At 31.6% G+C, this 17,798-nt stretch overlaps 1 protein-coding gene across 1 annotated transcript; it reads left to right on the top strand.

Moving 5' to 3' along the window:
* Positions 1-92: 92 nt before the first annotated feature.
* Positions 93-15,244, top strand: LOC134721068 (mitochondrial import receptor subunit TOM70-like). The gene is made up of 12 exons (XM_063583779.1): positions 93-358; positions 2,644-2,823; positions 3,678-3,804; positions 4,394-4,503; positions 5,757-5,899; positions 6,854-7,058; positions 7,775-7,909; positions 9,531-9,636; positions 10,627-10,760; positions 13,018-13,115; positions 13,931-14,053; positions 15,061-15,244. The coding sequence occupies exons 1-12, from the start codon at positions 119-121 to the stop codon at positions 15,230-15,232; spliced, it is 1,773 nt and encodes a 590-aa protein (XP_063439849.1). The 5' UTR covers positions 93-118; the 3' UTR covers positions 15,233-15,244.
* The last annotated feature ends 2,554 nt before the right edge of the window (positions 15,245-17,798 follow it).

The raw sequence follows: 17,798 nt of genomic DNA on the forward strand, positions 1-17,798 counted from the left end.
ATTAAAAATAATATTTGAAAATATTGCATTTATTATCAGTGAGGAATACTACCACACTATTTCATAAATTTGCTAGGAAAATATACAATTTATTCGTGGTGTCACGTGGTTTACCAAAATGGCTGCCTCCAGTGAAAGTGTGGGATCGTCTCCTTCATCAGAAGGCTGGTCTAAATGGCAGATTGGATTGGCTGTTGGTGTCCCAGCAGTTGTTGTGGGTGGCTACTTACTGTACAAGAGAAGAAAGAACAAAAAATCCGACAAAGAACAATCGTCAAATGGAGCCAAAAAGAAATCAAGCACCGGCGAAGATAAGTCGGTTAAAGATAAATTGGAATCACAAAATGAACTAGAAAAGGTACTTGATTTAACTGAAAGGTTATTCTACTAATGACAGTCTAATGTAAATTGTTATATAAAACTATTGCCATCACCCTACTTTCATTTTCAACCTCACAGTCACACAACACACGTATAAATTAGAGACTAAAAAGGGTAGTAATACTTTGATTCGTTTGAAGTCAGGCGTCAAACAGTCATGTCTGCTACCATTAGCGTCAAATTGGTTAGAATTTTACTGTGATTTGTCTAAATATCATTATCTTGATTTGTCAGAGGTCTCAAAATAGTTATCGTTACTGTCATTTTTGGAAAAATAACATAATTTGTCTCAATTAGTCAATGTTTTTTATTATCTAACAGAAAGTGTACATTTTATCAAAACCAAAAATTACTGTTAATGTATTTTTGGCAAGAACTTTAACTACGATGTGTCAGGCATGATGGAGCTGTTAGTCATGTTAGTGAAAAGTACAAGAGGTCCAAATTTCATACAGACATGACAGACAAACAAAACCTGGAAAACTTTTATATATTTTATGTGACAATGAAAAAGCGCATGATGGTCGTAGTATGAATGTAGTCAGGTAGTAAGAAGAGCATGATGGTCTTAGTACGAATGTTGTCAGGTCGTAAGAAGAGCGTGATGAGGACGGTATGGGCGTGTTAAAATTGTACTATGATCTTCATCACTGTGGTGTGGACATGGCATAGACCTAGTGAAAGCATAATTGGGTCACATTGAGAATGTGATGGTCATACACGTAGTGAGGTCGTAGTGCAGTCTCTCAGAATCAAATCACGCTTTCACTACGCTCTCTCAACAATGGTACAGCAACTGTTGCCATCTTAGCACGACCTTACTGCGCTCTCACTACCCTTCTACTACGATCTGATTTCACCATGACCACACCACGATTCAATATTTTGAACATAATTAATTAAAAAGGACATCTTTTAAAGACCTCACCTCGACCGTGATATGACCTTACTGTCATCTACACGATTGCACTACGTTCGTCTAAATTTGCATTTTTTTTCACAGATTGTACTGCTATTGTGGCCAAGTGGGACTGCAGTATAAGCATATATTACTCATGTTACTGTTTTATTGATTTAAAAATTTCAGTTTTTATCCATTTAAGCGTTTTTTTTTTTGTTTCTTTAACATGTTTTATATTCAAACAAATATTTCTTGAATGTGTCACTAAGCTAAACTTTCAAAATGATAATTACTGCTGCAATTTTCATATATTCCTTTCTGTTGTAAATGATTTGGAGTCATGATCATTGTTAAAGCTCGTTAATTGAAGATGTTTGCAAAAGCCACATTTCCTTGACCCCCAACTAACAAAATGGGTCACACCACAATAGAAAACTTCACTTCTGTTGTTTTATAAGTTTTGATTTCTGATATATAACAAATAACATGAACAGGTAAAACTGGACTCTAGTGCCTTATGATTTGAACACGATACTTGCCACATTGACTCTTTTTATGCCCCTCCTACAATAGTTATACCCCACCTATGATAGTACAGGGGCATTATGTTTTCTGGTCTGTGCTTCCTTCCATTCATTCGTCCGTCCGTCTGTCCCGCTTCAGGTTGAAAATATTTGGTCAAGGTAGTTTTTGATGAAGCTGAAGTCCAATCAACTTGAACTTAGTTCACGTCACATGTTTATTATGGTATGATCTTTCTTATTTTAAAGCCAAATTAGACTTTTGACCCCAATTTTACGGTTTACTGAACATAGAAAATGAAAGAGTGAGTTTCAGGTTAAAGTTTTTGGTCATGGTAGTTTTTGATGAAGTTGAAGTCCAATCAACTTGAAACTTAGTACACATGTTCCCTATCATATCATTCATATGGTATGATCTTTCTAATTTTAATGCCAAATTAGATTTTTTCCCAATTTCACGGTCCATTGAACATGGAAAATGATAGTGCGAGTGGGGCATCCGTGTACTTTGGACAATGGCGCCCAACGTGATTTAGAGCTCTTAGTGACAACGACATAAAAAGACATTCCCGGGATCAGCATACCGTTTCTAGGATTTACCGAATTTACCAACTTCCAGAAATCGAACAAGACAGCGGAATATATGAACTTTGCAGATTTTTTCTGTCAATACAATGGGACTTCAGACAAATGGCTGATCCTGTGATATTGTGGCAGTCAGGACAGGACAATTTTATTATTTTATATTTGTGTTGTTTGGTTAAGGTACATTTGTGTACTGTCTATTTGAAATATAAATACTTATCCTTGTATTCATAATAGTTTTAATGATTTTTTTAGGATTTGTCACCTCTCGAGAAAGCCCAAGCAGACAAAAATAAAGGAAACAAATATTTCAAAGGAGGACGTTATGACCAGGCTATAAATTGTTACACAGACGCTATCAAAGTTTGTCCACCAGAGGAAAAACAAGATTTAGCAACATTTTACCACAATAGAGCTGCAGCATATGAAAAGCTTGTAAGTACACTGTAAATAATATGCTTTACATGCTCGATCAGTTTATAAGTTGGTTGAGATGTCACATCAGAAATTATGCCTTTTTACAATTATTCTCTTTTCTGATAACACAGGATTATATATATATTTAAGGTATTTTCTCAGTTTTTTTCAAATAGCACCATTAGCCAATGTGGGATTTAAAATGGGACAGTTTCCCTAAAATTAAAGTATCACATTAATGATACATTATGTACATTGTATAATTAAATCTTAAAATAGCACAATGATAAAATAAAAAATATATCAAGACCCATGGGGAGAAAATGTACAGAACAAATGGATTTGCATATTGATATCCCTGCTTTTGTAATTTTGATAATTCTGTATGTTTATTTGTCATGTTTGTTTTTCCATGCTTGCTTTATATTAACTTTTTGTTGTTAAGCTTTTATAAATTCATGTTGGTGTCTAATAGCACTTCTTATTTCATTTTCTGATCCAAATAATAATTAAAGTTGATTTTAGTTGGAGAGCAGGACAATGACTCAATATCTTACCTTAGAGCAAAAAAAGACAAGCTGATCTCTGTGAACCTCTCCTTAAAGATATTCAAAATCTTACAACGCCATTGCTAAAATGTAAACACAATCATAAATACAAAATAAGCCATATAGACAAAATATTTATAGATAACACCTAACCTTGGGAATGTTGATTTTAAATAAATTGACATTAGTCACTCTTTGCAGACAGTACAAGTTCTGGGTTGCAATCTGTAATTGTGACAGCATTTCAATAATGGAAAAATAAAAAAAAAAATGTTATATCTGTCATGCTGGCATACTTATAATTATACACATATTGTGTTGTAGATGAATCTGAAGATGGTTGTTGAGGATTGTACAGAGGCTTTGAAAAACAATAGTAAATATACAAAATGTCTAATGAGGAGGGCTAATGCTGCTGAACAACTAGGAGATTTAACACAGGCTTTAGAAGGTAAATGCATCAAAGACTTTTTAGAGTAGTTCACAAGCTGATAATTACATGGTTACATGTTATAGCTGATAATTACATGTTATAGCTGTCAAGTCCCGTATATTTTAATTTCATTATTGTCTGTATTGTTAATGCCACTTGAGGGCCCCTGAATTATTGGCAAACTTTGATGTTTACATTCTTGTACACTGGATATACCTTGTGAGAGCTGAAAATACTTTTGAGACTGCACAAAAAAATAGTCTGAGTTTATATTCTCTAGGTTATCATGGTTCTAATTAATGCTTAAAATTTTGAAGGGCAAAATAAAAAGGACTCAGTGAAACTCTAGATGTTTATCAGTTTGATATGGCATACTCAACCATGTCACTATAAAAAAAAAATAAGGGGAGATCAATTGCCACTTCATTCTGTTTCTTGAATGAAACATTTAAGATTTCAGATGTTACACTTTTAGATAAATATTTGAAGGTATTCAAATTTGAATTGTTGCAAGCATTGTAGAGTACTTAATTTAGATAAAACAGCTGTATAATGATAATTAGAAGCTCTGGGAATAATAATAACATTTGTACTGTATATATTATAGATGTGACAGCTCTGTGTATATTAGAGGGATTCCAGAATCCTAAATCACTAATGACAGCTGATCGAGTATTGAAACAATTAGGACAATCAAAAGCCAAAGAAACATATGCTGTAAGTTTATATAAAGTACGGTATAATGTGGATTCATATTTCGTGGATTGAGGAAATTTTGTATTTTCGTTGATATTTGATTTCTTGGTTTTGATAGTCCTTATACAATTTGTACTATGTTGAACTTGTGGTTTATCTCAAACCACAAAATCCATGAAAATTGGTATCCAATGAAAATAAATGAATCCATAGTGCATTGTATATTATAAGAAGCACTAAGTATCATGATATATATTTAAAGCAACACCAAAAGACCACTTTCGAGTTCATCCGTCACTGGAAAAAACTTGTCAATTATACGCGCCTTTATCACTGTCATTTGTGCGTTTAGGGGCGTCATCACTTCCTTCCAATGTTGAGCGAGTGGTTGGAAAACTATAATTCTGTATTGTACGAATTATTCGGCAAATTGAATTCTCAAAATTGACAATCAACACTGCTGTCATTAGGGAATTGTCAGTAAGTACCTACAGAGCAACCATTATTTCTAGTTTATCCTGCCCAAAGACGATCACTAAGACGCTTGATGAACGTAAATAGTGCAGGGATACAGGTGAGCCCCTCTATCTGGTAAATGACGTCATAAAGGCGTGCATAATTGACGAGTTTTTGCCGGTGACGGATGACCTCGAAAGTGGTCTATTTAATTATGCAGTTTAAGTTTTTTAAGCAGTCTGATTAAAACAAACCACCACTACCCAACTTGTGCAAAGTAACAAGTGGATAGTGGGGGGGGGGGGGGGGGGGGGGGGGCTGGTTTTAATAATTTTAATAAGACTGGTTTTAAAGCTAACTGAAATAATTTAAGAGTTGGTTTAATTTTGAATTTTTTTAACCACATGCGGCAGAGAAAAAATTTGAACCTGTTGATGACAACTTGAGTCATGGTCCCATTTATAAAGTTATGAAAAATAGCAAAATTTTAAAACAGCAAACAGAAACTTTGTTATAATTTAATTCTGCCATAGCACAAAATCTGTAATAATTTAATTCAGTCATAGCGTAAAATCTTTGATATAATTTAATTCAGCCATAGCAGAGCTGAATACAATCAAGTCTTATTTTTAATTAACTAAAAAATTCAAACAGAAAAAAAAAGGTTCAATGTTATAATTAGAAAAGACAAAATAAAAATGTAAAATAGTAAAAGAACACAAATAGCTTGTTGAACCTAGTCATATTTTTTCAACGTGTGAAAAATAAAATCACTGTGCATGAATAAGTTGTTAAAATTTACATATTTCTTTTGACAGAATAGAAAACCAACAATGCCATCAAAACATTTTATTAGAACATATTTAAAGGCGTTTACCCAGGATCCAGTGATCAATGAAGCTGGAACCTTGGAACAGTCATCTGTACAGAATGGTGAGACAGACATTCCAGACACAGACAGGTATAGAAAATATGCAAGAGATTATTTGTATAGGCTATTCTAAATATAAAATTACTAGGAATGTGATGGCCATTTAATTGGGAGCCTCCGAAAGTAGAAAGATGGCCTTCACGGGGTGCTCTTACTCTTCAAAGCAAAACAATGTACCTTTCTATCTTTGCAGTGCTTTGGGTAAAATTGATATCTTATCTTATACTAAAGAACTAATACCTGTAATAAGTTTTATCGCTATTTTGTGCATTTTTCCTTTGTTCTTTTTTTGTGATAATTTTCATATCATGCTTCTCGCTTGAGATGGAAAATTTTTCGCTAGAAACTAAGGAGACCACGTGGCGTTGCTAACGAAATTGACATTGAAATTGACAACGTCGTCATAGGTAAAATAGCGATAAACAGATTATCATTGGTCATCTCAACTCCATTGCTTTTCTCACTTTCGCTGTACCAGCTCAAGCGATAAAAATCAATCTCGTTGAGATAATCAACGATAATCTATAAATATCAAGTAGTTTTAATCATATTATAAGATCTTCATCTCGTAGACTCCACATATTTTCCAGTTTTCATCAGATAATTAAATTATATAAATAAGGAGATATGGTACCATTTTGTATGAGAAAACTATTCACCAAACTTCAGATTAAACAAATGTGAGCAAATATAGGCAACTGTACAGCCTTCAGCAACGAGAAAAACCCATGCCATGTAATCATGATAATCTGCTATTTAAAGCTGTGTCATGAAAAATATGAAACAATTCAATTTAAAAACTAATAGCCTAATTTATAACAAAACAATTAAAAAAAAAATTGCAGTCTATTGATGTTAACTAATTAATTTACAATGGTTAACTGAACCTGGAACTTTAAGAAAAGTACTTGATAGAATATCTCAACTTTTACCTTACAGCCATGATACAGTGTCTAACTTTTGTCTAAACTTTTTACCTTACAGCCCCTATTATGAAGCTCTCAGACAGATGAATGCAGAGAAATTTGAAGAAATCATTCCAAACTGTACCAAGGAGATAGAAAATGATCAGTCATGTAAATGTGTGGAAGCTAGACTTCTGAGGGCCACATTTTACTTCCTGGGTGGAGAAACAGAGGAATCATTGGCTGATTTTAAAATGTTGACAGAGGATGATGTCAATAAAAAGGTAGAAATTCATGTTATTGTCTACAGAGTATCTTAAGTTTTGCTAATAAGATCATCCTTGATATTATATGTCAAAGTTATTACTGTGAATTCAGTAATTATTGCAATGTTATAATTATTGCGAAAAAATGCAACAGGGTAATAATCGCAATAATTTAAACTAACATTTAAAAAAAAAAAAAATGAATTAAAACAATTTTTCTTTCAATATTGCAAAAATAAAAATTGCACTGAAGTCTAAAATGACAAAATCACAATAATAAAAGCAATCTGTTATCATTTCTGCTTCTTGCTATGTTTTGTCTAGTTTTAAAGCCAGCAAATACAAATAAACTCATAAAACTTGTAACTATACTATGGATAAATAAATATGGCTGTTAATTCTGTTGTCTGCTCTCTCTATATACAGTCATTTCTTATAATTTAATTCTAAATTCCATTTTAAACCGTAGAAAACAATGAAAAAACGTTGATGACGTCATGGTAACATGACTAAATTATGTCTATGAGCTGATAACAAAATAACGTCAGCCAATCAAAAGACGTGTTACATTTAAAAATAAATTATTATTTATTGTCAGTTTGATTTATAAAAAATGATACAGGGTAAAGTTTTGTCAAATGGCAATCATACCACATCTTCTTATTATTTTTTTGCTATATTTTTTTGCTATAACTATGATAACCATGATAACACATTTGTATAATTTGTTTTAGATAAGAGTTAATGCTTTGATAAAGAAAGGCAGTATATTCATACAACAAGGCAAACAAACTGATGGATTGGACTGTTTTGCTAAAGCCGTGAGGTTAGATCCTGATAATGCTGATATCTATCATCATAGAGGTCATGTAAGTAACTATGACAACCAAAGGTCAGATTGAACTTAATTTCTTCTAATCTCCATTTTGTGAACATTGCCATTAGGCTGGTATCAAAAAATTAAAGGCAGGTCAATTATTTAAAGTAATGAAGTGCTTTTTAACCCCAAAACTTCAACAATTTTCAAGTTCATTTAAGTTCATGAAGATAATCTTCAGAATATACAATAACCCACTATCAATTGAAACTCCAAGTATTATCCATTTAGCCATTTAGAATATCATGCAAGTATAAAGCATACACACTCGCTAAATTGAAGACCTGTTGGTGACCTTCTGTTGTTGTTTTTTATTTGGTCGGGTCGTTGGTGGGACTTGTTTCTAGCAAACGGCTTACGCCGTTAGACGTCGGCAAACCGGCATGACACTAGTTTGTAAAAATATTCAGTACTGCGCATGTCCGGCTTACGCCGCTCGAGCCGGTTTGATTTGACCGGCTAAGCGGCGAAAAACATGGCCGACTGTCGTAAGAACCGAATTTGTGAATTTAAAACTATTGGAAATCATCGCGAAATAGCCAAAATGCGCTAAAAACGGCATAAAACCTAACTAAACAAACTAACATTTGTATTTATATACTGTACTAGAATTGCCGAGGTTTAAGGGAAGATAAGTATTTGTTCATAATTTAGCTTTCTTTAATAAAAATTTTCATATTTCGTAACTAATTGTAGTCAACCTTTATAAATAAATTATTTATTGGTATTATTATTATCATATTTATCCTGTTGTTAATTGTTAATAATTTATCAATGTATAAATGCTTTCTCGCTCTTGAGAACGTTTTTGTTAAAAGAAGGACGAAAGATACCAAAGGGACAGTCAAACTCATAAATCTAAAACTAACTGACAACGCCATGGTTAAAAATGAAAAAGACAAACAAAAAAACAGAAAAACAATAGAACACATGACACAACATAGAAAACTAAAGAATAAACAACACGAACCCCATGAAAAACTAGGGTTAAGTTGTGAACGTTTAATAAAAATATCACAATTCAGTCTATATTGTGAAAAATATAGTTGCAATTTTCCTTCTTCGTCGTCCTAAAACAGCTGGAATAGGCCATAACCTATTATAGCTGGTAGTAATGGTCCTTGGGCAGCCATGTTAGATTTGCCGGTATATAAGCCGTTTCACTTGTTTCTCGCACGAATAGGCATACGCAGTTCACATGACCGGCGCATGACCGGCTAAGTAGAAACAAGTGCACCCGTTGTCTCTTTGACACATTCCCCATTTCCATTCTCAATTTTAGCTAAACAGTACAAAGTGGTACAATCATTTTAAAAGAAAGATAATTCAATCACTGAAAGTGCATTCATACAAAAGAATGTTAGTTCCACTTTTATCTATAAAGCACACTTCTGATTTTCTGACCACAGACATACTAGATACGAAAAGGAACACACAAAATTTTTACACAATGCATTGTTGTCATGAATAGCACATGCATTGCATTTGTTTATAAATTTATAATATTTGAACGCATGGCAATGACTGTCAGCCTATCAAAATTAGAGATTCTTATGAAAAGTCAATGTAAAATAATTATTCCAAAATAAGATTTTATTTTTTTCTATTTATAGCACAACATACAGTTAGATAGAGTAGATGATGCCATCAGAGATTTAGAGTTTGCTGTATCTAAATGTCCAACTTTTGCAGCATCACATGTACAAAAATCATTTGCTGGTAAGCTATATTTATTGTCTGTTTTATTCATGTGGTAAGAAAAAGTCAGTTAAGGTGGTATCCAACACCTTCACTAAAATTAATTTGGCTCGTTTAATTTTCATAAAAGTTTGATAAAGTATTTACTTTAACCCTTTGACAAAAATATAAAAATTTCAAAAAATTTGAACCAACCGTCTTATCAGAAAAATTACACTGGTTATATAGCAGTTTGACAAACACTCATTTTGATCATTGAGAAGATTGATATTCCCATAACACAGTGTAATTAAAATGTTTAGCTGATTTTATAGAGTTATCTCCCTGTAGTGTTAGTTACCACCTTAAACTAGTTTTTAGAAAAGATCAAAACACAATTTGATCAGAAAGTGACAGTCTCGTTGCTACTTTCATTGAACACTTCTAAGGCAAAATTTAACTAAATACATGAAATAGGATATTAAATGTCTATGCAAAACAAATTTCAAATAAATGGGATGTTTAAAAAAATATATATGTATGCTTAAAAATAGGACATGCATGTTGTTGAATAATAAATATTGCATTTGAATGCTGCATTAAAATTTGATTTGATATATTAATAGTATAGAATAAGTTTTACCATTATCTCCCCACATGGGATTGTGTTATATTAAATGATGTTCATTGGTGAAATGTAAAACAGGTTTTTCATAAATGAAGATAAACAATACACTAACATTAAGGGAGTTTAAGCAGGCCTGGAAGATTGGTTTTGAAATACAAACACTTAAAACATTTTAAAACATCATATATTTTGTTAGATGAATGTTTTAAAATTATATACAGAAAAATAGGGTATTTTGGTGGAGGGATAAGTTGGGATTTGTAATGCCCTGACTAGGCAAGAGCTTGAGACAAACATCTGAAGAAAAAAAATATTTTAAAAACAAAGATAGAATAAAAAAGCAAAGAAAAGTAATGTAATTGAATTTATAAAATTAATATTAAAACTTGCATTTCTAATTGCAGAGCACAGAAAGTCAGCTGAAATGATAGCTAATTCAGGTGCCAAAATTCCTTTACCTCAAACTGTGATAGATTCGTATAAAAATAATGTTACCATGTTCCCTGATAATGGAGATGCTAGAGCATTATATGCACAGGTAATATGATAGGGATACAGTTGTTAATGTATAATTAGGAACATTTCTGTTTATCTCCCTTGGTATCAATTGTATTTTTATGCATGTCAATTTTACTGAATTTCAAATTCTGATATTTGGTTTTATGACTTGTATGTAAATGTTTTGCAGAGTTTCACCTTTTGCAAAATTATGTTCGAAATATTGTCATACCTAGAACTTGTTTATCTTAATAAATGATTTTAGATAGAACACTTATCACATGTAGTTAAAAGGAGCCAAGATTCTCCAAATACTATACAAACACAAAAGTTTCTCATTACCTTGGAAATATGTATAAAGCACAAAGAAGTCTGGAGCAGATATTCGAAAATCCTGAATTCAATAAATAACACAAATAAAACAGCTTTGTAATGATGTATTTTTATATTGAAAGAAAAATGTATCTGCTGTAAATGAAATACATTTTGATTTATTCAACACTTGAGCTGTCAGAATACACATTATGTATCAGACTTTATCATCTACTTAGACTAAATGACATAAGATTTTTACTGTATGATAATAGCATTAAATTAATGTAAATTCCATATTTTTCTAATTGGTGCTTAGCGGGCTGATACGAAAAGTTTATCACATGCTTCGAGTGTTATCACATACCTTTCCATAACGTTATCGCATGGCATTCTGGTGAAACTCTGCAAATTCCGGAAAATACACCTCAATGCTACGTTTTCACTGAAAAACATTACAAAGTAGTGTACAAAACAATCATTTGGATACTGAAAAGTATATTTTGTAAAATAATTTAAAAAAAACAAACAAAAAAACAAAAAAAAAACAATCAAACTATTAAATAAATGCATTTTTGTCGATCCTGCAACTTTTGTTGCAGAAAGCTCGACATAGGGATAGTGATCCGTTGGCTACGGCGGCGGCGGTGTTAGCTCACTTCTTAAAAGCTTTATATATTAGCAGGTGGAAGACCTGGATGCTTCATACTTTGTATATAGATGCCTCATGTTACAAAGTTTCCGTCAGTCACATGTCCAATGTCCTTGACCTCATTTTCATGGTTCAGTGACCACAGGAAAAAAAGTTCAGATTTTTTTGTAATGTTGAATTCTCTCTTATTATAAGTATTAGGATTACTATATTTGGTATGTGCGTGGTCCTCATGCCTGTCACAGTGTTCTCCCCAGGATTTTTTGAAGGCGCAAAATTCAAGGGCGCGTAACTCTTTTTTTTTAGATTGAACTTGTGTGATCTGAAGCAATCAGTTATAAATCATGACATGCTATATGAGTAATAATGTTTTGTGTTATGTGTTTAATAATGCAGAGTATAAAGTACAAGAATGTATATGAAATAAAATGATTTTAAACACAAAAGTTATTCATATTCAGTCAATTATAAAAGAAGTCAAAATATAAATATTCATCTCTATACTCTCTGCTCCTTCTAGGGATTATATTGTTTCAAGATAGTGTTATTTTGTTGTACAGTCTGTTCCTCAATTTTGCCTTTATCCTCTTTTAATAGGGTTGAAAATCCCCTCTTACAACAAATGTACAATAACTTTTGCTTATACCCCCTTTAACATATATAAGCTATGAATAGCTCAGACAGCCATGTTATTGAAACCAGAGACAGGTGCTTGCTGTTATCACTTGCTAAAACTTTAGCTCGGTTGGTAGGAGAAGCAATGACATCTGCTTATACTGTCAGTGTAGAGGAAGGTGTATTCCCCCTTTTATTAGAAGTCATTTGGTTGAGAAAAAAAACCTATTTCCATCATCTGCCTTTAGCTTAGAAGTCAACCCTTTGTTACTAGCAGAGAACATGTTCATTCAGAATTAATAAAATTGTTAACGTTTAAGATACTTGGCATACAACTTTTAAAAACAAAAATGTTTTAATGAACAGCCGACTAGTTTCCGTAGTTTGACATTACTCCTTCCGTGTGTTTTATTCTTACACCCTATCTTTGGCAGGTAAATATAAACGAAACTTTACAAATTCGTTAAAGTTAAAAGCATGTCATTTTTCATATTGCATGTATTATCAGCCCTCCATCAATATCAGCCCTTGAGCCATGTGGCTCTTGGGCTGATATTGAACCTAGGACTGATAATACATGTGATATGAAAAATGCCATGTAATAATCTTATATTATATATAGGTATATGTTATATATCCTGACATAAAGCTATTTTCTATTAAGTGTTAATTTTCAGTTCAAATGAACAAAATTTAAAACTTTTTTTATATACTTTAGGCCTTGACAGATGCAGGTAAATTTGATGAGGCCGATAGAGAGTTTGAAAAAGCAATCAAATTAGAACCCGATAATGCCACAGCAATGGTACATAGAGGGTATGTAAATGTTCTAATAGTAAAATTATAATGCATCCATACTGTAATTTAAAAAAAAGAGTAGGTTATTAACTGAAAATGTTTTTAATTATAACTAGATGTTAGATTTGCAGCTATAAAATAAAATTGAGAATGGAAATGGAGAATGTGTCAAAGACACAACAACCCGACCATAGCACAGACAAAGTTCAATTTTACAGCACTTCATGAGTACACATATATAATCATTTATATATAATTGTTTTTTGTTGATTTGTTGCATGATTGAAGTATTCTAGAGGTTTATCATAGATTCAAATAGGACAAATTCACTTATTCTCAAGTCAATTTCAAATCAGTTTTGTCTTGATAAAAGAAAAGATAAACTTAAAAATTGACAAGAAGAAGTATTGCTAGTATATGAAATTACATTTATCAAATATAAATGCAGCATGTAAGTGCTTGTAAAAATGTTAGACTAAGCAGTCTGTGACGATAAGCGGATCCCAGAGGCCCCAGTCTAGTAAAAATCTAACAGGACTTGTGCAGAAGCAGTGGTGATTGCCTGACTGGTCTAATGACATCTGAAATCCTTTTTAAAATTGTAGCCGGTATTTTATTGCATCTATGAGAACAATTTACAAATTTACCCGACCTTGTTTTCATCTGTTTTCTGGTTTCCCTATTTTATTATATACGTTTTTCACCCTTCTCTTATCAAAGGAAACCAGTTGTCAATGTGATATAACTAAATAACCAACGAAATCAAGACACAAAAATGTAACCTCAGAATGCAGGATTTGTTGAATATTCCAAAATTGTCTATTCTTTTGTAGGTTGTTACAGTTACAATGGAAACAAGATGTTGAAGAAGCTATAAAAAACATAAACCAAGCTATTGATGTAGATAATAAATGTGAATATGCATATGAAGTACTGGGAACACTGGAAGTTCAAAGGTAAGGGCTATTGACACTGAATAGATAAATTATGTACTGGGAACACTTGAAGTAAAGTTCAAGTTATTTTCACTGAATAGGGATATATATGAAGTACTGGGGACGCTGGAAGCTCAAAGGTAAGGGTTATTGTCACTGAATAGGGATATGAAGTACTGGGGACACTGGAAGTTCAAAGGTAAGGGCTATTGTCACTAAATAGGGATATGAAGTACTGGGAACACTGGAAGTTCAAAGATAAGGGTGATTGTCTCTGAAAAGTATATGAATTAGTGGGAACTGAATACGCATATGAAGTACTAGGGACACTGGAATTTCAAAGGTAAGGGCTATTGTTACTAAATATGAATATGAAGTACTTTGAAACACTTGAAGTTTAAAAGAAGGGTTATTGTAACTGAATAGATACATGTATTTAAGAACTGAGATTATTGGAAGTTCAAAGGTAAGGGTTATTGTCACTAAATAGGTATAAGAAGTACTGTTATCGCGATGTAGTCACAGGAATTTGGCAGTTCAAAAGTTGTAACTATTGCATGTACTGGGAATTTATTATTATTCCTTGGATACCAATGTTCGTGGATTCTATGGGTACAGAGGAACCACAAATTTAAATGATCAACTAATTACAAATTTTTTAAAGGAATGTATGCTGTCTGCCAAAACAACGAAATTAAATTCCTTTTTCTCAAACCATGAAAATTGGTAACCACCAACATTAATGAATTCACAGTAACTAAAGATATGTTTTGTTAGATGCTAAACAAATGTGAATATATGAACTGAAATGTCTTTAACAAAAAATGTGAACTAACAACATTTAATTGAACTATCTCAAAATTCTTAAGCTTGTGCAATCCACAGCAAAATGAAGATCAAGATTTTTAATAAAATCCAAAATGAAATAGTATTCCAGGATAATTTAACTTAGTCTAGCTTCAAAACATCTGTACAATGAACTAACATATAATGTATAATTGTAAATGCTTTACTTTGCTTTGTTTTAGATCAAACATGCAGAAAGCTATGGACTTGTTCCAGAAAGCAATACATTTATCCAGAACTGAATCTGAGATGGCACATCTGTATTCATTACTAGATGCTGCACATGCTCAGTTGAAGGTTGCAAAAAATTTAGGAATCACATTACCTGGCCCTATGGGTATGGGAATGCCATAAATGTAAAAGAAACCAGAGTTTGTGTGAATCATGAATCAAACATTTAGAAAGATCTTATGATAAACAGAAAGAAATTCTTAAAGAACTTAAAGTGATTTTGTGTTTCGTTATTTATTAGAATGACAGTTTGAAAATAACAGCAAGTTTGAAATGTATGTTTTGCAGATGATAAAAAAAACAGGATTGAAGGACTAAACTGAATAAAAGGATATTTTTGCTTGGGGTTTACTTTGCCACGTTTTGGGATTAATGAAGAGAAAATTATAATTATCCCCCCACATATATAAATTTAATCTTAAAAGAAGTTAAAATTAAAACACAAAAGGAAAATAATACATTGCAAATAGATTTGGCTTTTGAATCACAAGATTTAAACTCTGTGAAAAAAAAACATTTTACAGTGCATGCTAGTTATATTTGTTTATAAACAGAAAGCTGTCAGAATTGAATTATAATGAACTTTACATGCATACAAATTGACAAATAGTAGTAATTATTTATAAGTACTGTATTAGTTTTATGTGATATTTCTTGATATACATTTCAGATGGCTTAAAATCATTTGATCTGTGTGAAATATAGTGCTAATAGGCCTAAATCTAAATTCTGTGTGATTTTATGAAATATACATCTCTGATGGGCCAAAATTTATAGACAGGTTTCTTTGTACTTTTGTTATTATAGTTTAATAGAAAGACAAAACACAAGGTTAAGAGGACCAATAGCTTAATCAAGTAAAATATTTAAAAAAAAAATAAGGATAGATTATTGATGTATTGTTTTTTTCTAAGATGTGTTAGAAGGGGATTGTCCTCTCGTTTTGTTGTTAAACATATAATAAGTAGTATCAGATTTTAAAATGTGTGGCCATTTAAGATGGTCAACAAGCTGATAGATTTTACTTCAAATTGTAATTATATACAGAAATGCTGTTTGTTTATTCCATTTATCTGTAGAAACTTAATGTTTTATTTTGGGGTACATGTAATTTAAAAGAAAATAACTCAGAAAACATTGATTTATGTAAACATTCAAGAGATCATTTATGAGGGGGAAAACAGCTTGTAAGATATGGATTTATCATAGATTTTACATTTGTACCGTAAATCTATCGCTTCCATCATAATACAATGTATTGCATTAAAATGAGTTCACTGAATATTGTGTAAACAAAATATGATATTTCAGCATGGTCTTGTTGTTAATGATTGTCTTTGATTTGTAAATATAAAATGTTTTTTTCTACATTATTATTTTCTCTATGGGATTGATCCATTTAGTCAAATATCTGAGAGTAAATAGTCGTCCATTCATAAATGCAATTAAAACAATAGGCAAATGCTTTTCTGAAAAATAATCACTTTAGATGTGTTATCAGATGAGCCATGTATGTTTAATAATGAATTCACTTGTACACAATGTATAAGCTTGTTGTGTGAATCTTAATGGCGTCCAATGCTATATATAATAAAATGTGATTATAGCTGTGTGTTTGCAGTTAAGGTAGCTGGGGTGTCTGTGTTAAAGTACTTTGAAATTTCATTATGAAAACTGGGGGTCACACACCTTGTTTTTCATTAGAATACATTGAAATAAACAAAATCATAGTTATATGATATATGATATGAAGGGGAAACTTATTTTTTTATTAATGAATGAACATTATTACAAATTGTTCTTTCAATGTCAATATAATAATCTACCCTTGGTCGCAAGGCCCTTTTTATTTGACCCCACCATGCATACATTTTTAATAGATTTTTCTTATAATTTGATCAAGCAATGATTTGAAATAACCACCACCACGCAAATTTTAATAAAAGTGCATTCTGACCGCCCAATCCCCCCCCCCCCCTCTTAGACAATTAATTCTGGAAAAGACCTCATCTACATATTCTCAAACAGTTATATAATAGTAATGTTTAATACCAAATTGTAACCATTTTGAAAACCTTATTTAAGTTTTTATAATGTTATATTATATCAGTCTAAATAAAATTAATGGTACATCTTTAACTTACCCCCTTTATCAGATATGCCAGGCATGGGAGACCAATAAAAGATGCAATTTTGATTAGATTGTTATTTATGATTATTTTGCATTGACTTGTTATATGTTTGAGAAATATTTTGTTTTTATTTGTGTGTATGAAATATTTGTATATTAGAAGTGAAGTTGATACCAGGATTATACAGATGTGTTTAAACATGCTGATGTTGCACTTATTAAAGATTTGTTGTAGCTTTGTTACATTTGTTGTTCTTAATTTTTAGTAAAATGAATGGTAAAGTATATATATATATATAATGACTGAATAAATACCGGTAGTCAAATTAATCTTACACAGCGATGGATCATGTAATATGATTCTGTACACTACAAAATTTAATATATAACAAGTCAAAAGGGGTAAAACATCACCATTAAATAACTATAAGATGAACAAATATTACATATTTCGGATAACAGATACCCTTCTTGGGTAATAGCACGATGTCAAATGAATCATGTAATTTATATTCAAATTGAGACACTATTAAAATCTTGAACATTTATACAATTTAC

Source organism: Mytilus trossulus, chromosome 6 (genome assembly GCF_036588685.1).
Source record: "Mytilus trossulus isolate FHL-02 chromosome 6, PNRI_Mtr1.1.1.hap1, whole genome shotgun sequence".
Taxonomy (NCBI): Eukaryota; Metazoa; Mollusca; class Bivalvia; order Mytilida; family Mytilidae; genus Mytilus; species Mytilus trossulus.